General features: G+C 40.0%; 1 protein-coding gene across 1 annotated transcript in view; it reads left to right on the top strand.

Annotated features, from left to right (window-relative positions):
• Nucleotides 1-24,388, top strand: part of mdfic (MyoD family inhibitor domain containing) — a 434,364-nt gene that overhangs the window by 76,434 nt on the left and 333,542 nt on the right. Inside the window, exon 2 of the mRNA XM_057855539.1 lies at nt 21,392-21,501. Coding sequence (XP_057711522.1) covers nt 21,392-21,501 — 110 coding nt within the window. The remainder of the gene's footprint in view (nt 1-21,391; nt 21,502-24,388) is intronic.

Raw genomic sequence — 24,388 nt, 5'->3', positions numbered from 1 at the left:
AAATCCGAGATGGACAAGATGCTTCTCAGCCCAAATGGGTTTTGACGGTCAGTGACGTCACTCTATGCTGCCTGATGCTTCCGTGGCAACAAAAACCCGTGGCCGAGTCGGAACAGGCCCAGATCTGATTTGGACACTTGCTAAAAAGAGTGTGAACAGTCAGCCCTAAAAATCGGATTTGAGGAGGAATCTGATTGGAAACAAATGTCCAAAAGCAGTCTGAGGCTGCTACATTTCAATCCAAAACACAACATAATGTTCGGGCCTACGGCCTTGAGTTTGGCACCTTTAATCTAAGGGTTCTATGTCTTCTGGTACCATCATATCAACGAATCCCTTTATGACAAGTGCTAAAAATTCCATGCAACTATTGCTCAGTGAAGAAAAAGCAATACCGAGCATTATGTTGGATGCAGACACAATGTGTGCGCTCAGGGAGAAGGATTATTTATGTGAAGAGGGAGCTCAAGATGAACCGGATTGTACTGTTTTCCTTTTGTGAAAAAATACATCCCCCCCCCCCTCCTTTTTCCCCTTATTTTTCAAGCAAAAAGAGAGAATACAGTCAATATTAAGTCAATTATAAATATTTATAATCTACACATTTTAAAAATCCTGTCAATCAACACAAGCGTGGGGGGATAAGCTCCCTGCAAGCCGGTTGGTCCGCATGTGATTTGCATGCCACAGAAAAACCTCCGCTTGCCATCCCAGTTTTGTTTTTGACTTTGCCGGCCTGCTTGTTCTCGGCGTAGATTAAATATAGAAGTTTTGTTCTCGTTGAGGATAGATGTTTTTATCCCCCTCCCTTCCCCTCGCCCCACACTCTCACTCAGAAACAGACGAGGCGGTATTGACGCCCGATGCTGATGGCGATTCATTATTGAAAAGGAAATCGTCTCAATATGACTGGAGTTTGTTATGAGGGGCTTTGTTCTCGTCATCTATATTGCAGGGCATCTTTGTCAGTCAGCACTGAGAGATCTTTTTCTTCTCTTTTGTGTTTGTGGATGCGCTTCTGTGTGAAGCACTCGGAAAGAGTTCTCCACTCTCTGTAGTGTTTGTCAGTGTTGCTGTCCTAATAACTTGGCTGCCTTGTTTTTCAGCGATGCACTACTCCACTTCCTCCTCTTTGACGCCGCGCGGAAGCTTGGTCTGTTTGGCTGGATGACCTCAAAAATGAGGGAGGGGAAAATTTTTTCGTGACATATTGTCGTCGTTTTGGAGCCTCTTAACTCATCGGATGCCAGTGACGGCGAGAGACGTCCAATTCATTTGAACTGTGGGGGGGTGCTAGCGAATGAACATTTGTTCAAAGCTGGCTTAAAACAAGTTTAAAGGGAACGGACTTAGACTTGTAGGCTCTAATCAGCCACGACTGTTCTCTTTTACTAAAATGTTATGTGAAACACATAAAGAATATTGCCATTGATTTTAAAATCTATAATATTTAGTAAAGATGTTGATCGGGTCCGATCACGTCATTTTCAAAATATCGGAATCGGCAAAAAAATATCGGACATGCCTTTTTTTAATATATTTATATATTTTTTGATTAAATCGTTTTCTAATTGCATATAACGTTACAGACAAAATGTCTTACACTCATCCAGAGTCTTTAGTTTTAGCTTAAAGTAGGGCTTTCAAATTTATTGCGTTAACAGCGGTAATTTTTAAAAAATTAATCACGTTAAAAATATTTAACGCAATTAACGCATGCGCTGCACGACCCACTCACGCATTGTAGCGTTCAATCTATAATGGCGCTGTTTTACCTATAGATGGAGCTAAAAGGCAGCGTAAAATGAGTAGAGCGAATTTTGGCAGTCTTTGGAGCCTTTTTTTAATTGGCTAAACCTCCCTCCCTCAACAATTACAAATATCGTGGGAAGCAATGTGGTGAAGAACGATAGTAGTTGATATTTTTCTTAACACACTATGTTATTTCACAACACAGAGAAGATATATTAATTGGTGCCACTACGCACAGTCATGGTTGCACTTCCCATCATGCATTTGGGCAGAACAGTTAAATGGCTACAGTATCTTTTACTGCAAGCTCAACAAATACACTAGATGGCAATATTAAGTCACAATATACAAAGTCCCATTTATCCTTTAAGAATTACAACTCTTTCTATCTGTGGATCCCTCACAGAAAGAATGTTAATCATGTAAATGCCATCTTGAGGATGTATTGTCATAATAAACAAATACAGTACTTATGTACTGTAGGTTGAATGTATATATTCGTCCGAGTTTGATTGATTTTTTTCTTAATGCATTGCCAAAATGTATATGATCGGGAAAAATTATCGGGAATGATTGGAATTGAATCGCGAGCAAAAAAAAAAAAAAAAAAAAGCAATCGGATCGGGAAATATCGGGATCGGCAGATACTCAAACTAAAACGATCAGGATCGGATCGGCAGCAAAAAAACATGATCGGAACAACCCTACCAAAAATAATAATGATGACTATAAAAACACAACAGAGCGTGAGGTAAATATGACATGTTGGTCGTTCCACATTTAGAAATTAAACTTTCGATTTATTTTTATTTTCATGACAGCAAGCATGCCGCGTTGGCTGATAGCAGCAGCATTGTATATGTGATCAAGATCATGCTAAAGAAAGTCCCTGCGCCCCTGACCGCAAACCCCCACTTCCCCCCACAAAAGGAAAATGTTTAACCATGTCCTAAATTGAAATGCAAGCATGAGCCATGACTTTGATCCCATAGAAATACGACAGACGACGCGGAAGTTCTCCCTTGCTTTTGCAGCAGCAGGAGAGAGACGAGGCTGGGAAAGCAGAATGATATCGTCTGTCACTCATTTCTGAAACTACGACGAGCGGTCAATGACGAGCCTGTGTGCAAGAGAGGGAGGGACCAAGCAATGTCACTTCCCGTTCAGTTATACTGCGAAGCGGTCTTTGGTGATTCGTTTGGCATCGTCACTTCCTGTTCACTAACCGAACGATTCATTTGGGCGGGGAGGGGAATGAGGGGGGCGAATGATTCGTTGAACGATTTGTTTGAACAAGTCTTTTTACTGAACCAACTGGAATGGATTCGTTTCCTCAAGTGAACGACAGATCCTGTCACTATTTCACATGGCTCAATCCAGCTGCTCCATGTTAAAACCAACATAAGCTAAGACTTTGTTTGAGCTAATGTTTTTTTAATGCATTCGTTATTTAGTTTATGGGTATGATTAGCCGTTTTTTGTGGGAATATGTGTCTGAACAATTTCTTAAGAGCATTGTAAAAAAAAAAGCGTTTTATAGATATTTAAGCGAGTGGACTTTTGCTATGTAAGTTAGCGAATTGTTCTTTTGTTGTACATAAATCCTTATTTATTTTTTTTATACCGTTTGAGGCTCAGCTCAGGTATTTTAATTTTTCATGTTCCTTATCCGATTATTCGACAAATTAGTCGGTTAATCGACTACTAAAATTATCGATAGCTGCAGGCCAAACTGGGAGAATAGCTGTGTTAGCTAGCAAGCGAAGCTAGAATGACGACTGACATGATTTTGTCACATTCTGCTGCTGGTCAGATTGTTTCGTTACAGAGCTCTGTTATGAGTTCCCGACGTCGTACCTGCATCCAATTCGAGCTTATTGTCTTTAAATCGATCCCCCTCTCTGGGAGAGTGCTATACTCGGCTTATTGGCCTCTTCGTGTGCCCAGTTTTCAGTCAAATTTTCAACCCCATCAGAAATGGCAACTTTGTGTTAAAAATGGCCACGAATACAGCGATAACAAAGTAAACACTACAAACTTTCTTAAAATGAAGGATTATTTACTTACGTTTGATCATGGACGGACATGTAGAGAAAAGTTCTCCTCAGACACATCCTGCCATTTTAGCTGCACAACAACTGCACTCAGTTATCTGTTTACGTCTTCGCCGTGTAGTCAAGCATTATTTTATGCCATTCGTGTTGACTATGTGGCAGCTACGCGCTCCTCCGACATCGGCCGGTTTGTCCAGCGGTACTCTCCAGCTGCTTCTCTGGCGAGCTCTCCTGTCCGTAGCACTTGCTTGCCGCCGGGCAGGTTGCCGATCGGTGAAGACAACCCCGCCGCCGTGTGAAATGGTCCGGGCTAGTTTTGTGTGATTTTTTTTTTTGCTGAGAAAAGCGAAAATAAGTTTGAGACATCACTCGGTATGGGTTAGCATGTCGGCTAGCTGTCACGCCTCTTGGTTTGCTTACATTCTCCGAAGCCGGGCAGGGAAATGACAAAAGCCTGACTAACTACGGTGGCATGAAATATCGTTTGGGAGGTACGACAGTAAAGGTGAAGTCGACAGTTTTGACCATTTTTACTATTTCATATTCCATTTAGCACATGACTGTTATTTTTCATGACCATACCATTTATTTACAGGCATATAAACTTCGAAATTTCGCCGTTTTGAAATCAAAATGGGTCATTCTTCTGAATCACGTAGATCCGAGGATAAAAAATTGGGGCGGGGGGTGGTGGTGGTCTGTCAACGAGCGAGTGAAACTGTTAACTTCAAAACTGTAATCCATGCTCAAAACTACACTCTAGTCCAGGGGTCCCCATCTGCCGGGCCGTGGACCGGTTCCGGTGCGCATTTTCTCCCGGGCCGCACAGAAATAATAATTTAATAACGACCGCATTCTGGCCGAATTAACCCTGTGCCCCTGCTTAACACACCACTATCCCTGTCTACTCTAGATATAATACTACGGGATGGATTAGAATGTCGTCATAGAAATCCATTGATTGGACAGCTAGCAGTACATCTTGTTTTATGTATATAATATATCTATATGCGCTTGTCCTCGATAATAACGTATTACTAGGCAGCGGGCGTAGCACATTTGTTCCCGGAAATAATTAGCCCCCACACAAGCGAAGATGACTGGAAAACAGACGTCTTTGGAGATATTTTTACGGCGAAAAGGGCACCTGACGAGCCTAAAACCTCGAAGACCCACGAACGGCGAAGGAGTGGATTCGTGACCCGTTTGTGAATAAACCGAGTGATTCGAACATGTCTGTGCAACAGGAGGATCAACTTGTAGATATCGCAACTGACGGCGACCTTATTAAACGTACATTTGAGACAACAACTCTACCGAGGTTCTGGATTAAAGGAATTCCGGAATATCCTGACATTGCTATGAGAGCATTGAAAACCTTGCTGCAATTTCCAACATCGTATCTTTGTGAAGCGGGCTTCTGAGTTAATGCTCAACGACAAGGCGAAGTCGTTAACGGTGAGAGCAGTGTGCAGTTTTTGTATGCAGCTAACATGGCAGGATGTTTCTGTGGAGAACTTTTCTACAAGTCTTTGTAAGTTAATATTCTTTTCTTTCAAGAAAGTTTGTGTCGTGTTTACTTTGGAATCGCTGCATTTGCGCATTTTGCGGCTGTTTAACGTTACGCACATGCGCAGAACCACATCGTTGGAATTTTTGATGGGTTGTAAAATTTGTCAGAACACCGGTCCGTGAAAAAAAGACCCAAATAACACTGGTCCGTGGTGCAAAAAAGGTTGGGGACCCCTGCTCTGGTCCGATGACCTAGACCTATCACCGCCACTCTCTTCGCTTGACAACAAATGTGAGAGACGGGAGTACAGCTGTTCTGTTTAATGCAAATGGGACATACTGTATATTTTATAATTTAGATTTTGTATAATTTGCTACTTAATGCGTCTTATATGTTCTGATTTCAAGATGAGAGATTTAGACTTGTATATGTTAAATTATTATGTACTGTGTTTAATTCGAGATGTCTCTGGTTGCACTATGAAATGCACTTTTCCGCGCATGCCGTGTGTCCATGTTACTTTGTCACCTTTTTCACCCCTAACCAGTTTGCATGCCTGTATTTAGCAATTGGGGAAAAAAAATACTTCGATAAAATGAATATCCTGTAAAAGTATTGGCGTAGAGAGATTGAAACGATTACATTTTGCAGCTCTTTTTGTCGTATTTTCCTCGTTCTGAATAATTCCCCCTCAGTAGGTTGAAATCTAAATCAGATGAAACCACGAACCTGCCGACGTCATCCTCCTTTTGGGAACGCTTGAGCCCTATAGACCCTACTCACGTGACGTCACAGCCACGCCCCCGCACCATGTTGTCCGTATACTCGTCATGTTAATGCATTAGCGCTTCGTAAATTCCTCCTATTATGGCGTGTTTTTCTGCTCGTTAACATTAATAATCAAAATGGTGAAGTCGTGTGTGGCGGTCGGTTGCAAAAACAGAGAAGATAGACTGAGAGACTTGAAGTTTTACCGTATTCCGAGAGACCCGGAGAGGAGAGCGAGATTGACTGCTGCAATTCGATGAGAAAACTGCGCTCCAAACGTTTACCACAGATTATGTAGTAGTCATTTTATATCTGGTAAGATGCATTTAATATATATTTAGAGGGTTTTGGGCTGACAACCACAATTAAGATCATTGCTAGGCTAATCGACAACATACACTCAGACGTTGTGAATGAACTACCTGAAAATATATAATTATAAGGGGATAATAAGACAGTTGTCTTACAATTAATTTACAATTTCACTATTGAGGTCAAAAGCCAAAAAATAAATTCAACTAGGGACAATCTGGAGTAGTGCTATCGCACTTTATATTTATTACTTATTATATATGTATGTAGTGAGAGTGCTATCGCTAAACCATATAAACATTAAAAGCCTTAGCTCCATTGACAAATGACATGAAATACATTAGACTTGACAGTGGATGTTAGCAAGAACAAAAGATTTTGAATTGAAAATTTCGTAACTCACCTTCCCGAGCACAAGATTCCTGCCGAATTTTCGTGTACGAGGACCTGTTTCACCCAACCAGCAACGTGGCATTTATAAGCCTCCAAGCTCTTAAAAGTTTTTCAAACTTTCGTGAGAATAGGCTGATTTGTTGTGGACAAGATAGTTGTAAATATCAGGGTCAGGCAAAGACGGCGAAAACAGCGGGTCGAAAAACATCGATTTAGGCATCAAATATGGATCTGGCGAATGGATAAACTGAAGCTTTTCCACATAACACCTTTTATGCAACGCATCCAATGAGTTTACGGCATCAGATAACACCGGGGCTTCCATGAATTGCTCTATAACTTGCACGACTAATTAAAAACAATGAAAATAGGTCTAAAAAATACGGACAATATGGCGGCCGGATACAGCAACACGTCATTTTGTGACGTAGGTGAGTAGGGTCTATAATGGTAGGCGTGGCTAAACGGCGGATTAAAAGACTAATTTCTCGTCATCTGCGCTTTGCCAAATTGTTGTATATTGTCGAATCGTCTCAAAATGATTCTAATTGACAATGCTATGTAAAGGGTATGAAAACACCTGGGGAAATGCTAATATTCCATCATTTATCCATAAACGCATGCCTTTTGAATTCATATCACACCACTTCGTGTAATTACTCACATCGCAAAACCAAGAAAATGATAGAAATTAGGTCGATTGTTAAGCTAAAACGACCCGCCCCCGAGATGCCGGAAATCTAGCATATTGTGTGCGTGACGTCACTATAAGGAAACAGCCGGCTCAGTGCTTCGTACTGAATGGCGGCGATAATGGCGGACAATTTTGTTTCTAGTTGCAGCGACGAATCCGCCGAAACGAACATTCTTTTAATGGTGACGAGGAGAGTTATGAACCTTTCTTTGGTGTTTTGGGTTATCAATTTGAGCCCAAACAAAAGCCAATGCAGCCTAATGAAAGGATCATTGAGGGGAGCAATCACACTGATGAAACACCGGCGGCAACAGAAACACCGAATGGTTTGTTTTGCATTTCTTCTTGTGAAGCTGATACACCATGATCGCAAAATAAAGTAATGTATATAATAATTATCATTTATTGTGCTATCATCGGTTTTCGCTCTGCCAACCGACACAAATATGAATGGGATTAGAGGATTTGTTCTATATATTTTACGAGCGATAATTTATACATGTGTCCAGTCCTATATCCAATGCGTGATATGTTTTTAATTATAAAAGAGTACTCACTCTGGCCATTTCCCTCCTTTGCTTTGCCTGGGGTGGTCTCATCAGAGCCAGTCATCGTCCTCTTTCTTGATATCTCGGGACATTTATATACAAGTTTAACACCATTTAGGTGGCTGCGTCTTTTTCTCGCGTTCGGGAACTCATGGGTACTACATTGCGACAAATGGCTATTTGTAAACCACGTAGCATGACAGGTTTGAACCATTTTAGCTATTTTTTGATGAAACACGAACGCAACTCTCTCGTTGATAAACAATGATGGCACCTGCCTCGACCTTTTGTTTCCTTGTTATGACGTCTCCGCCCCATTCGGCTGTTTCCGGAATACTTTCAGAAATGTTCGTAATTTTCGATCTATTTTCGATAATTGCTCATGAATGCAATTAATTTTTTTGTTAACTTTATTAATATTTGTTATCTTGCCACATAACGGTTCTATTGATATCTCACAGCCCCTTAGTGTTTTAATACCCTTTAAGACTTTTTTTTAAATCTTGTCGTATGCACTTTAAGGCATCAAGAGTGGCGCTAATGCTAAGTTACAGAGCGTATACTTGAGAAATGATCATGTTTGTGCTAAAATTGGCTGCACAAAATGTGCAAATCATCTCCAAAGTCACATTGAGCGCCGATCAAAAACGTTCCGATTGTCATTTTAGCTAAGCGTTGACTCCACTTTCTAATTTATTGCAAAATCTACAGTTACAGGCGCACGCGTCAGTGTTTGTATGCTAGAGTAGGCGCGTGGGCGGGCGAGATGCTAAAGTGTCCTCCTCCTTAAGAGTGCTTGTTGTGTGGCGTCCTCCCTTGATTTTGATTTCATGCTTTGCTGATGGAAAATTAGGCTTCTCGGCATGAAGAGGAGGTGTAGGAAGAGGAGGAGGCGGGCGGATGGTTGGGTTTATTGCCTCAGGACACTCTCCCTGACAACAAGAAAACTGGAGCGATGAAGAGAACGAGAGGCTGTGTCATTGGCTGCTAATGCACTCTAAACATGATGATGAGACACATGGAATCCCCGGTGATGTCAAGGAGCTTCAGTGCAGAATGTTGGGGGAGACTAGCATTCTAAAGCATTCTCCATTGTATTTTTTTTTGTTTTGTTTTTTTGAGTGAGTGGATTTGCATTTTTTTTTTTTTTTACTTGTTTCTTTTTCTCTTGCCTGTCTGTTGCCCAATGAAGCTCTGAGGATAAAGTGCTTAGAGTACTGCAGGCACTTCACTTGACTTGTTTGCTTGTTCAAAGATACGCCACAGTACACCGCTAGTTGAAATGCAAGCGCGGCTCGCTGTCAAACGTGTGAGGAGCATTTTTGAAGCCGAAGGGGGAAAAAAATGACTATAATCCCCCAATGTTATGTAAGTGGGATATTGGTGGATGCCTGTGTTCATTGTGTCACAAAGATAGGAAAGCTGATTTTTGATAGAAAGTTTGGGAAGGATAACGGAACAATAAATCAACAATTTATTAGAAATCCCTTCTCTTATAGATAATTTGTCTTAAATTCATCTGAGACTTTGTGGTTATTGTCATAATGTCACATGACTGAGCCCCGGTTATTGATAAGTGGATGTTGATTGCTCATTTCAGCGCACTACTTGCACGGCATCACTAAATTAGGGCCTGCTTGAGACACTTCATCGATAGCAATAAGAAAACCGATCAATGTCTTTGACAGTCATATTCAAATAGTGACTGCCATTGAGATCCTAATGAGCTGGAATACCATTCTTCCAGTGATAGTCTCCTTTTAAGGTCACAGCAAGTTTAGCATCCTCCATCCCAAGTGTTTAATCAACTTTTCCCATCTCTGGCAATCACAGAAACTCTAATATTCCATTTCCACAAAGCAATCAGCCATCAAAGTTTGGGGGAATCAAACTCATTCCAAGTCATCTGACTGCCCAGACGAATCAATATTCACAGAATGAGCTTAACATTAGTGACTTTGTGTGCGAGACCTCCTCAGCAAATAGTGAAGGAAGTGAACTGGATGAGGATAAGGGAGAAAGACATTTGAACCTCAAAGGCACGGTCTGCCGCTGTGAGGCAAGACTTAATTACGACGACCTTACAACAGGGCGATAGCCTAAAGCCACGCGGCCGGGGGAACCGTGTACCCCCCGCCAGAGCGTAATACATCCTCTGCTGCCGTCAGGCCACACAACCGGCTCTGACGACCTGATTGGAACATCAGGCGGTTGGAGGGAGCCAAAGTGACCAAGACAGAGCAAGTGTAATGTGTTAAAATGCGCCAGTGTTAGAGGTTGCTGCGGTAACTCTGCAGGCATTGTCACATGACCTGAATGACCTCAGTGTTTAAGAAGTCTGAAGTCGACTTCCACTTTAATTGACTACAGCTGCAAACTCGTTTCACTCGAATTTAATATGTGAAATATATGATTAAACATACTAGAATACAACTTGTATTCATCATATAGTGTTTATCATTTGTTTTAGATGACAGTACAATTTTTACGTTTTATGTACTGGATGAATTTTACTTAGAAAGGACAAAGAACACATTTATCATGTGCATCACAGAGGAAAAAATCTTTTTTGAAAAATGGACATATACAGTGGGGCAAATAAGTATTTCGTCAACCGCCAATTTTGCAAGTTCTCCTACATGAAAAGATTAGAGAGGTCTGTAATTGGCAACATGGGTAAACCTCAACCATGAGAGACAGAATGTGGAAAAAAAACAGAAAATCACATTGTTTGATTTTTAAATAATTTATTTCCAAATTAGAGTGGAAAATAAGTATTTGGTCACCTACAAACAAGCAAGATTTCTGAATGTCAAAGAGGTCTAACTTCTTCTAACGAGGCTCCACTCGTTACCTGTATTAATAGCACCTGTTTTAACTCATTATCGGTATAAAAGACACCTGTCCAAAACCTCAGTCAGTCACACTCCAAACTCCACTTTGGCCAAGACGAAAGAGCTGTCGAAGGACACGAGAGACAAAATTGTAGACCTGCACCAGGGTGGGAAGACTGAATCTGCAATAGGTAAAACGCTTGGTGTAAAGTAATCAACTGTGGAAGCAATGATTAGAAAATGGAAGACATTCAAGACCACTGATAATCTCCCTCGATCTGGGGCTCCATGCAAGATCTCACCCCGTGGCGTCAAAATGATAACAAGAACGGTGAGCAAAAATCCCAGAACCACAGGGGGGACCTAGTGAATGACCTACAGAGAGCTGGGACCACAGTAACAAAGGCTACTAACAGTAACGCAATGCGCCGCCAGGGACTCAAATCCTGCACTGCCAGACGTGTCCCCCTGCTGAAGCCAGTACATGTCCAGGCCCGTCTGCGGTTCGCCAGAGACCATTTGGATGATCCAGAAGAGGACTGGGAGAATGTGTTATGGTCAGATGAAACCAAAATAGAACTTTTTGGTAGAAACACAGGTTCTCGTGTTTGGAGGAGAAAGAATACTGAATTGCATCCGAAGAACACCATACCCACTGTGAAGCATGGGGGTGGAAACATCATGCTTTGGGGCTGTTTTTCTGCAAAGTGACCTGGACGACTGATCTGTGTAAAGGAAAGAATGAATGGGGCCATGTATCGAAAGATTTTGAGTGAAAATCTTCTTCCATCAGCAAGGGCATTGAAGATGAGACGTGGCTGGGTCTTTCAGCATGACAGTGTTCCCAAACACACAGCCAGGGCAACAAAGGAGTGGCTTTGTAATATTTCAAGGTCCTGGAGTGGCCTAGCCAGTCTCCAGATCTCAACCCCATAGAAAATCTGTGGAGGGAGTTGGAAGTCCGTGTTGCTCAACGACAGCCCCAAAACATCACTGCTCTATAGGAGATATGCGTGGCGGAATGAGCCAAAATACCAGCAACAGTGTGTGAAAAGCTTGTAAAGAGTTACAGAGAAGGTTTGGCCTCAGTTATTGCGAACAAAGGGTGCATAACAAAGTAGTGAGATAAACTTTTGGTATTGACCAAATACTTATCTTCCACCATGATTTGCAAAGAAAATCTTTAAAAATCAAACAATGTGATTTTCTCTTTTTTTTTTTTTTTTTTTCCACATTCTGTCTCTCATGGTTGAGGTTTACCCATGTTGACAATTACAGGCCTCTCCAATATTTTCAAGTGGGAGAACTTGCACAATTAGTGGTTGACTAAATACTTATTTGCCCCACTGTATACATATTTTGTTTTTTACCTAAAAACAAGAGCTTGGATAAGTTGGATATCAACAGGAGTACCTCAGTGTTGACTGTGAAGTGCCCTTTTATGGTTGAACAAAAACACAGGTACCCAACTTATACAGTGGTATGAAAAAGTATCTGAACCTTTTGGAATTTCTTACATTTCTGCATAAAATCACCATCAAATGTAATCTGATCTTTGTCAAAATAGCACAGATGAAAAACATTGTCTGCTTTAACTAAAGCCATCCAAACATTTATAGGTTTTTCATATTTTAATGAGGATAGCATGCAAACAATGACAGAAGGGGAAAAATAAGTGAACCCACTGCCTAAGGAGACTTAAAGAGCAATTGAAACCAATGTTTACCAAACAATTTAAGTCAGGTGTGTGCTCAATCACTGATAAGTGGTTTAAAGCTGCCCTGCCCACTATAAAAGACACACCTGGTAAGAATTGTCTTGATGAGAAGCATTGTCTGATGTGGCTTGGTCAAAAGAGCTGTCTGGAGACCTGCGATCAAGGATTGTTGATTTTTATAAAGCTGGGAAAAGATACAAAACCATCTCTTAAAAGTCTGGATGCTCATCAATCAACAGTCAGAGAGGTTTTCAACAAATGGAGAGAGTTTGGCACTGTTACTGCTCTCCTCTCCCAAGGAGTGGCTGTCCACCAAAGATGGCGCCAAGAGTTCAGCACAGAATACTCAGAGAGGTAAAAAAAGACCCTAGAGTGTCTGCTAAAGACTTACAGAAATCACGAGCACAGTCCAATATTTCTGCACACATCAACATTTTGTAAAACTATGGCCAAGAATGGTTTTCATGGGAGGACTCCACGGAGGAAGCCACTACTGTTTAAAAAAAAACAACAACAACAACAACATTGTTGCTCGTTTAATGCAAAAAGGCACTTGGACACTCCACAGAAGTTTCGGCAAAATATTTTGTTGACTGATGAAACCAAAGTTTAATTGTTTGGGAGTAACACACGACATCATGTGTGGAGGAAAAATGGAACAGCTCACCGACATCAACGCCTCATCCCCACTGTGAAGTATGGTGGAAGGAGCATCATGTTTTGGGGCTGTTTTGCTCCTTCAGGGCCTGGACAGCTTTAAATCTTTAATGGAAGAATGATTTCAAAAGTTTATCAGGATGTCTGTCAGATAAATCTAAAAAGAGGATGGATGCTACAACAAGACAATGATCCAAAACACAGAAGAAAATCAACTTCAGAATGGTTTCAGAAGAACAAAATACATGTTCTGGAGTGGCCCAGTCAGTCCAGACTTGAACCCTAATGAGATGCTGTGGCGTGACCTAAAGACAGCGATTCATGCCAGACATCCAGGAAACTGACTCAACTACAGCAGTTAATCGTGATCGAAGTGTCAGACTGATCTGCAGCTACTTTTATGGTTTTAAACAAACACAGTTGCCCAACTTACCTGACAGGATAAACTCAGAATTTCACTTTTCAACGCATAACAAGTATAATCGAGTTTTTGGCACCGTGGAATGTGCATTCAACTTAAAAAAGCGCATTAATCAGCGGGAAGACATTCTATCGTTATTTCCTCAGACCTTTTACAATTTGCATTCCGCGTCTCTCCCCGCTTCTGAGAGTCACCGACTGCTTCAAGTTGAACTCGGTTTTTGATTAAATGTTTGTAGGTACCGCCTTAGGCCCTGTCTCTCACAGATAAGGTAATCCTAGCGTGCACGAACGTGCGTTATTGTATTCTTTCTGTAAGTTTTTCCCGCATCCGCACGCCGCGGGGGCCGAGAAACGGTTGAAAATGCGAGAATTTAATTTCCCCTCGCTGAAAATGAAGTGTCATTAACTCGCCGTCGCCCGAATTAGATTTGAAAATGAGCTCCTTTTCTCTTAAGTCAATTGCGCCGTCACATTTTCCAGTGACAAAACAAATCAGAAAGCAGCGCAGGCACTTAATCTCATTCATCATCTCTATTTAACATCAGGATGAGTAGATTATTATCAAAGAGGATCCCTTTCTCCCCTCCCAAAAAAAGCCTTTGAGGGAGGAAGCGTTCCTATGTTTGACAGCATGCCAGTCTTAACGAATGGGAAATGTGGCGTTTCCCTTTAATAGATCCATATTCATTTTCAAATGAGTTGATTAGCCAGCACAATGTCATTGGATTCAGGGGCCCATTACACATTTATGATGGTAAATTACTGAACATTTACAATCCAAATGAAATTTCATGAGGAGGGGATATTGAAAAAATGGAGGGAGTGAGATGCTTGTAGCCTTGCCTCATTGCATCCATCTTCACCCCTCCTCTCATCCCTTTTTCTCTGTCTAACACTGCATATCACATCAGTGCCCCCTGTGGTCCATTCGGGCATTGCCACGTGAAAATCTTCACGAAAAATTGTGGTCAATTCAAATTGAAGTGTTTTTTTTGTTGTTTTTGTTTTATTTTGCTACAGATGATTGGCGTCTTTGGTGTCGTGTTCCATGTAGGTTCAAACGCTTTATAGATCCCTGTGCAAACACCTCTCCTCACCAATCAGCCTTTAACTCTGTGCAGCCCCGTCACCGCGTCTGCATCAATATTTTATCCGGGCAAATTTGCAGTGACATGCGTTAGTACAATTAGGGCAAGTTTTTGCCCGGATTCCTATCTTTTAAAAGAGATGGTGAACCTTTTTTTTTTTTCTCTTTCCAATGTGGCGGCTTCGTCCTCGGCCCTCCACCTCTAAATAATTCATCATCCAATCAATCATTTTCTCTTTGTTTTGGGCCCCAGTGCCTGAGATGAAACGGGCCGCTGCCAAAGCTGCTTTGCCTCATCTGAGGCCTGGAAAACATGATCTGCTGCTGAGATTACAACACAGCAACGCACGCGCGCCCACGGTCGCGTTGGGAGGGTTCACAGGAATGTGCATACAGACAAAATAAGCTGAAAAAAGTCAGTTGATGATATTGATGAAGTGAAGCAAATGCAACCTCGCGAATGAACCGTGAATGGTCAAAATTCCTATTTTAAATCATCCAGAGATGAAATAGTGAGAAACAATGTGTTTCTGAGTAAATATACAGTGGTATGGAAAAAGTATCTGAACCTTTTGGAATTACTCACATTTTTTCGTAAAATCACCATCAAATGTCAAAATCACACATATGAAAAAACAGTGTCTGCTTTAACTCAAACCACCCAAACATTTATATGTTTTTATATTTTAATGAGGATAGTATGCAAACAATGACAGAAGGGGAAAAATAAGAGCGTGAACCATCACATTTAATATTTGGTAGCAATAACTTCAACCAGACGCTTCCTGTAGCTGCAGATCAGTCTGGCAGATTGATCAGGACTAATCTTGGCCTAATCTTCTCTACAAAACTGCTGTAGTTCAGTCAGATTCCTGGGATGTCTGGCATGAATCACTGCCCTTAGGTCATGCCACAGCATTTCAATGGAGTTGAAGTCTGGACTTTGACTTGGCGACTCCAGAACATGTATTTTGTTCTTCTGAAACCATTCTGAAATTGATTTACTTCTGTGTTTTGGATGTTTGTCTTGTTGCAGCATCCATCCTCTTTTTAGCTTCTACTGTCTGACAGATGGCCTCAGGTTTTCCTGCAGAACATCCTGATAAACTTTCAAATTCATTCTTCAATTAATGATTGCAAGTTGTCCAGGCCCCGAGGTAGCAAAACAACCCCTAATCGTGATGCTCCCTCCACCATGCTTTACGGCGGGTATGAGGTGTTGATGTTGGTGAGCTGTTCCATGTTTCTTCCACACATGTCGTTGTGTGTTACTCCCAAACAATTGAACTTTGGTTTCTTCAGTCCACAAAACACTTTGCCAAAACTTCTGTGGAGTGTCAAAGTGCCTTTCTGCGAAAATTAAACGAGTAACAATGTTTTGTTTTATACAGCAGTGGCTTCCTTTGGTGGAGTCCTCGCCTGAACACAATTCTTGGCGATAGTTTTACATATAGTTGGTGTGTGCACAGAGATATTGGACTGTGCCAGTGATTTTCTGTAAGTCTTTAGCAGACACTCTACGGTTCCTTTTTACCTCTCTGAGTATTCTGTACTGAACTCTTGGCGTCATCTTTGGTGGACGGCCACCCCTTGGGAGAGAAGCAACAGGGCCAAACTCTCTCCACTTGTAGACAACTTCTCTGACTGTCGATTGATGAGCATCCAAACTTTTGGAGATCGTTTTGTGTTCTTTCTCAGCTTTATACAAATCAACAATCCTTGATCACTGGTCTTCAGACACACACCTGACTTAAAGTTTGGTAAAAATTGGTTTCAACATTTATAGATATTTATACACGCTGACCACCGACAGCCTGTTGGCTTGTCTTTTTAAACTACAGTGTAGAGCTGCAACGATTAATGGATTAATTCAATTCGATGAGAAAAAAAAGCTTCGGATCAAATTTTGCTTCTTCGAGTATTCGCTTAATTAGGATAGCCTTGTAGTGATTTGTTTTGAAAGTGTTTGCACTTAGATTTATTGATTTGGGTGGATACACTGCCCTCTCGTGGCAACAGAGAATATGACATAAGTCATTTAACATGGCGGAATCCAGCTGCTAACTGTTAAGATCAGCGTAAGGTTTTGGTTTGAGCTGATATATATATATATATATTTTTTTTTTTTATGCATTGGTAATTTAGTACATAGAAATATCTAGATGCTTCTTTTTTTGTGCGTGTGCGAATATGTGTTTGGACGATTTGCTAAGAGCTTTGTAAAAAAATTAATTAAAAAAATCAGCATATTACAGCATGTAGGCTAGTGGGCTTTGGCTATGCAAGTAAGCCAAGTGTTATTTTGTTGTAATTAGATCCTCATTTTTTAATTTATTTTTACATCATTTGAGACTAAGCTCAGGTATTTTAATTTAGATTGGTACCTCTACTTACAAACGTCTCTACATACAGAATTTTCAGGTTAAGATGTGCCTCAATGAGGAAATATTGCCTCTTAGGGAAAGAAATTTCAGTATATGAAAGGTAAAAATACAGTATGGCTGGTTGTCGTAACTCCCAGAGTTGACTGAACGTAACATACTTATAGCTGCTCTGCGATTGGCTATTGCCCACCATTCCTGGCACCCAATTGGCTAAGAGTATATTTGTGTATGTGTGTACAGCTTTACACGAGTGTATTAACTTTCTTTATTCTTGTTTTTTTACATTTTGTACAGCTCAGATTATGTTTATTGTGCAATGATCTAAATGTAACAAATATTTGTTACATGTTTTGATGCATTTTTATGCATTGTAAAAAAATGTATGTCTCAATTTTGGGGTGCTTGGAACAGATTAGGGCATTTACATGGAAAAGGCGTCTCTACTTATAGAATTTTCAAGTTCTGAAACTTCTTCCAGAACCAGTTAATTCCATAAGTAGAGGTACTTATGTATAAAACTGGTAATATGTTCACAGATGCATAGTTAGCCTATTGTTCTCAATTTTTCTGTTGTTACTTTGTACTGTTTGTTCTAGGTTTCCGATAAATTAAACACTTGTCCCCGAAAAATAAGATTTATACTCCAGTGCGATTTATACAGTATATGGCGGAAAACACGGACAAGACTGAAAAAGCAGTTTCTGCTCTTGCAACCCTCTATAAAATAAACTGCTGTATTTTTAGCCAAAAGAACTGTTGTTCGATAGAACAATATATCTATATGCTGCCATAGCAGATACATGGCCCATTAAGCCACCGAAGTATTTTTAATTTGTCCCTTTTACCCTGGAAACCCCCGTTTACAGACGCCGCGCAACCGCTTTTGTTTCAACCAGCCATAAAAAGAAGGTAAGCAATTTATTATTCAAAATGTCTGTCATTTTTAGCTTAGTATCATTTTTCGATGTCCAATATTTCATTATAAAAAAAAAAACTTTAAAAAATTATTCACTCGCATATTTTAAACTTTTAAACAAATGACGTCAGAATGAAAAAATTGGCGTCTCTAAAAAAAGTCACGGATATCTGCCTCATAACTATCGCTTAATTTTATTTTTTTTGTTACTTTAGCATTTTCCCCGATATGTTACATGATAAATAATCGATCCAAACAAAGAAAAAATGAAAAAAATAACTTTTAAAAGGGTAAATATATGAAAAAGAACATCTCGACCACTCCTTGATGTCTGCGATTTCTGCATCACGACCCTTGTTATATTACCATATTTCACCCATAAAATCCCCCCCAAATCCTGCTGTGGCCATTCACATCCGTGTACTGACACTCGATGATACATGCTACATGGAGTTTTTGGATCGAAACAAGGTAAGAACGTGATAATATCTTGTTAAAATCATGGTTTTAGCAAAAGAATATCTCGAACAAATTTATGTCCTCGCTAGCTTTGATTGAAAATCTCATTCAGTCAACCTTTTTTACTGAATTAAACAAGTTTGTCCTCAGGCGTAACAACTAGGAAAAAACTTAAATTAATCCAGATTTTAACGCCTCACTCAACTTTTTTTTCCCCCCGAAGAAACTGCATTCCATTGTGCAGAAGTTCTATGATAGAAGAGCGCCGTGTGATCTTCCAGCTGTAACAGCCGGTTAGCCCGCTTAGCTTTATTTAACAAGCCGGCGCCGAGGCCGCCTTAATAGGGGGAAATGTCTTGGACAAGCGATTTGAAGCCGTTTCGCTTCATCCCTTTGGAGAGCTCGGCAGGTGATGCCGCCGCGCGTCTGCCTGGTTTTTGATGCGGGAACAACACAGATCCCCGCCGTCGAGCGATCGCTTCAAATGCCGAGCGAGCGAGACCCTACCTGCTGCTTGAGCTACATCACAGCCGACGCACGTCTGTTATGTTAAAGACGAGCGATCGGAACATTCAAGTGCTGTTGAAGTGTTAGGATGCCTACAACCGTTCACTTCCCCCTTTTTTTTTGTTAATAAGGTGCTTTCCTTGGATGAGCTCTGTTGGATAGAGCATGAAAGGTGCTTGCGTGCCCATCATGGTGATATTTTCGCCCCCTAAAAATACTCCCTTGTGTCCTCCTAACAAGGGGAGATAAAGCCTCTGCAGACTATGAGCTCAAATTCAAGCAGTTTTGTCAGCCATTAAGCCTTCCCCATGGATGTTTTACCAAAGCTGAACATTGGTAATTCAGCATGTGCTTTTGTTAGCTTTAATGTGTCCCTTCAATGAATTTAATGACAAAAACATAGTTGTCATGGACAATTGTCTTTAAATTCCAAAACCGATTTTCAATTAGATTGAAATCCAGGCTATTTGCAGTCCATGGCATTGTTTTTACGGGGGTGTTTTTAACAGTTTCTGCTCAACTCTTACCGTAATTTTGGGACTATAAGCTGCTACTTTTTTCATTCATTTTGAATTCTGCGGCTTATAGTCCAGAGTGGTTTATTTTTTGATTTATTTGGGTTAATATGCAACAATTTATTTGTCAGCAGTGTCATAAGACTGCCATAAGACTAGGGTTGTCCTGATCCGATATTTGGATCGGATCGACCGTCGATATGCGCAAAAAAATTCGCATCGGTATCGGATCGGCCAACATGGAAAAATTCCGATCCTGACTTCCGATCCAGTTTTAGTGATACTCCGGTCCGGCACACCGATTTGCATAATCCATTCCAGTTTTTGTTTTGTTTTCCCTAAAACCCGGTCTGCATTTTACGGCACACCTTCAGCACACTCGCATTACCATCTCCCAATTTACCTCTGTGGCATATCCAACATTATGACTGCAGTGTAAATTTAAAGTTAATTGGTAAAAATGTCAGCTGTCACCTGAGCATCTTGAAATGTTTCTTAGTCAAAAAAAAAAATCTCCCCATCATGCTGGGACTGCATCCAGGGCAAACAGCTGAAGGGAGTGTGTAGAATAGATGGAGATGGAGCAACAAAGTGTGGAGAAGATTGGGGAGTAGAAGTCATTTTTGGTTTAAAATAGTATTATTTGCACTGATTTTTTTTTTTTTAAAGCCTTGGTACTGTTGTTCAAGAGCAGAACTGATGCTGAGTTAATAGTTCATTTTCCATGGGGGTTGTTTGTGTGTTTTGCTTTTTTAAGACAGTTTACAATATTATTTGCACGTTTTACTTACTGAATACACCATTTCTGTTTGTTATTTATAATGTTTTGTGTTTATAAACAGGTCAGTTTCTTGTTACCAAACATTGTGTGTTATTCAAACTCTCCTAATTCAGCTGGCTAGTTGTTATCAAGAGTACTAAAACCCCTTTTCAACATGAGTCTGACAACTAAGTAGGCTAAATAACTTTAAACTTTAATACATGCTCGGATAGGCCGGTATCGGTATCGGCCAGTATCGGATCGGAAGTACAAAACAATATCGGTATCGGATCGGAAGTGCAAAAACCTGGATCGGGACATCCCTACATAAGACCATCATAATTATGACATGACATCATCATGGGCATTACTGAATGCCTCTGACAGATGTTGTTAAGTGTTATCCGGCAAATTATGTCACGAACTCCGTTTATGTCCAGCTCGGGTCTTTTACATCCGTTCAAAAGGGAGATAATTTGTCATATAACACTAAATGACATATGTTATAAGCATTCATTAATGCTCATGGCATTGTCTTATGACAGTTTGATGGCGCCACTGTTAAATAAAGTGTTACCAAATTCCATAACTAGCAATTAATGAAACAACTAGAACAGTAACTGAAGGAATAATTGGCACAGAACATGAATTTTGATTGTTATTTACATCTGTAGCACTGCAGTGCATGCTAGGAGGCATGTTGGATGACAACAGTGTTGACAGCAGGTGGCAGCAAAGGTTGACTGCCTCCCTCAAGGGAGCAGTGATGGCCAAATGAAGCTTCTTGAAGCAATCAAGCTTTGCAGCCAATTGGTTGGTAAAAGCTTCATGCTGGTTTATTTGATCTTATGACAGTCGTATGATGCCGCTGTCACATAAAGTGTTACCGATTAATATCTTTTGTTGTAAATATCCCATAATACAGTGAGCACAGCTTTGGTTTATAGTCCAGTACGGCTCTTCTATGAACAAATGCCGTTTTCGTGTCAAATTTGGTGGGTGGCGGCCTATAGTCAGGTGCGCCTTATAGTGCGAAAATTAAGGTATGTATAATCAAATGACATGTTAACGTTAATATTTCTTTTTGTTTTTTTACAGTATAGAAGCAAGAACAAATCTTCACAGAAGTACCACGATATGCCGCAAATTGAGACAGATACACTGGAAGAGATGAAATGTGGTTCACATCACGAAGATGCTTCAGAAAAGTAAGTTTCCGCTTGACCGGTTTGTTGAAAGCATTTTCACATAGACATACTTTCTATAAAATGTTTTGTCGGGTTTACTTTTTAGCGTACTTAACTAACTTAGCGTATTTTTCGGACTATAAGGTGCACCCATGTACAGTGATCCCTTGTTTTTTGCACCCTTAAAAAAAATGTTTGCATTGGAAAACGATACTTATAAAACATGTTTTTCCCCCAAAGTATAATCAAAAAAACTTTTGTAAAGGCGGAAAACACAGACAAGGCAGAAAAGGCAGTTTCTGCTTTTGAACCCCTCTTTAAAATGCTATATTTTAAGCCAAAAGAACTGTTGTGTTTAATAGAACAATATGTCTATATGCTGCCATAGCAGTTTCATGGCGCATTAAGCCCCCAAACTATTTTTAAATTGTCCATTTTACCCTGGAAACCCCTGTTTACAGACACCCCGCAGCCGCTTTTGTTTCAACCCAGCCATAAAAAGAAGTAATTATATTTATTATTCGAAATGTGTAGCATTTTTTGCTTAGAATCATTAATTGATGTCTAATATTTGTTAAACAAAAATAAGACTTTATAAAATGATTCTCGCATATTTTAAAAAACAAATTACGTCACAATGAAAAAAAGTGTCTGTAAATAGGTCACGAATATCTACCTCATAACTATTGCTTAGTTGTATTATTAAATGTATTTTTATTTTTGTTACAGTCAAATTTTCCCTTATATTTTAGATAAGTAATTGATCCAAACAAAGAAAAATTGAAAAAAAATTAAAAATATTTAAAAGGGTAAATATTTGAAAAAGAAAATTTCAACCACTCCTTGATGGATGCGATTTCTGAATTGCGACCCTTGTTATATTACCGTGTTTCACCCATAAAATCCCCAAAAAGTTCAGCTGTGGCCATTCACGTATATACAGTATATTTTAATAGATAGTTTTAAGCATTTCAAATGTAATGATTATGATCAATTTTTTTTCACGAGCTAAACGACTATTAATAGTCTGTCAATCACTGTTGAATGAAATGTTTATTGTCATCATCATCGGTATCATTGACAATTACAAAATGTGATATGATTTGCCCGAAGAAAGAACGAACCAAAGAAAGACAAGGGCAGACGGGGGAACCTGATCATTACCCGTCCCCCTACAGCCAAGGACGCACAATCAAACATGGTAGAGTTGCATACATCACATTACATGAGCATTTTTTTTAATTTAATTTTTTAATTTTTTTTCTTTTTCACATGAATTATCTTCCCAAAAGTTATTAATTGCTATGGCACTTAAGCAATGTTGTCGATTCATGTGAGTTCATTGATTAGGGTGTCCAGTGAACTCAGCGTCCAGTCAAGCAGCTGCATTGTACGGTTGTTGAGATCACACAGCAGGCTCGTGCACAAGCAGATTAGTGGTCTGAGTTTGCAACAGGGCATATTTTCAGGGCGTACAAAGTTATGGCTTTGTCTCTGTTCCTGGTATTCCATCATCTATTTGTTGTGGGAACATTTTGTTGTGGCTGTGTGTGTGGCAATAGTGTTATGTATTATTACAACGGGTGTTCAAGTAGCTTTCCTTATAAGTCTTTTTGAAGTAACCAAATGATTCTATACTTGTAAGTGCTGGATCACTGGTATTCCATAGGCGCTAATGTTTGTAACTGAAAACGATTTTAGGGTTGTTCTGACTTTCCGATAAGAGAACAATCTGGTTCCTAATAGGTCGTAATTTGATTCCCTCAGTTGGAAGCGAACTTGTAGGTTAGACGGGGGGACAGTTTGAGTGGGCCTTGTACATCATTTGAACAGTTTTGAAGTCTATCAGGTTATTAAGTTTTAATAGTTTGGATTTGATGTAGAGCTCATTTGTGTGTGCTCTGAACGGTGCTTTGTGAATGATCCGAATTGCTTTCTTTTGCAAGATCAAAAGAGGATAGAGGTGAACCTTACGTGTATGTCCCCAAATTTCCGAACAATAACTAAGATGCGGCAAGATAAGTGCACTGTAGAGAGTTTGGAGAGCCTTCTCATCTAGCATATTTTGGGCTCTAAAGAGAATAGAAATGCTTCTGGCAAGCTTATTACGCAGCTGGTCCACATGGGCCTTCCATGTTAGTAAATCGTCTAGTACTACACCTAAGACTTTGTGCTGCCTTACTCTTTGTATCATCACATTGTTTATTTGTAAGTTTAAGTGCTCCTTGAGACCTTTTCTGCCAAATAGCATGTATTTAGTTTTTTCGAGATTCAGAGATAATTTATTAGCGTCGAACCATTGCTGCACTTTTGCTAGTTCAGCATTTATTTGCTTCGTGAGACTTGTCAGGTCAGGTCCTTGGGGCACGCCATATGTGATTTGACGTGTCGTTGATTTACACCCATCAAATGTTACATATTGCGATGGTTATGTTAACTTTAATAAGCAACTCCAAAAGAAATCCGCGATGGACTGAGGACACGAAGGGGGGGGTTATTTTTTAATTGATCAAAGAAACAATAACAAACATACTTTAAAGTAGTAACAATAAAATGGAGAACAACAAGCTAAATAGGCCTCTGTATACGTAATATATTAAGTTTTTCAGTTAACTATAGCCTAAAAAAGATAACAGGCTGAGTGTGTGGGTGGGGTGGGGGGGGGGGGGGGTCATAGGCCTATCAGTCGCAGGCCCAGTCAAACTATGTAAAAAGTGCGACTTAGTCCAGAAAGTACAAAACTTTTATACAATACAATTAGGGCTATCAAAATTAATTAATTTTTTTAATTAATCACGTTAAAATATTTGACGTAACTAACGCACATACACACGCACAGATTGAAATGACAGCACAGTGCAATGCCAACTTGTTACTTGTGTTTTTGGAGTTTTGTCACCCTCTGCTG

The sequence above is a fragment of the Corythoichthys intestinalis genome, chromosome 13 (genome assembly GCF_030265065.1).
Source record: "Corythoichthys intestinalis isolate RoL2023-P3 chromosome 13, ASM3026506v1, whole genome shotgun sequence".
In the NCBI taxonomy this organism is placed as follows: domain Eukaryota; kingdom Metazoa; phylum Chordata; class Actinopteri; order Syngnathiformes; family Syngnathidae; genus Corythoichthys; species Corythoichthys intestinalis.
Note: the sequence above shows the minus strand (reverse complement) of the source record. Positions and strands in the feature narration are given on the sequence as shown.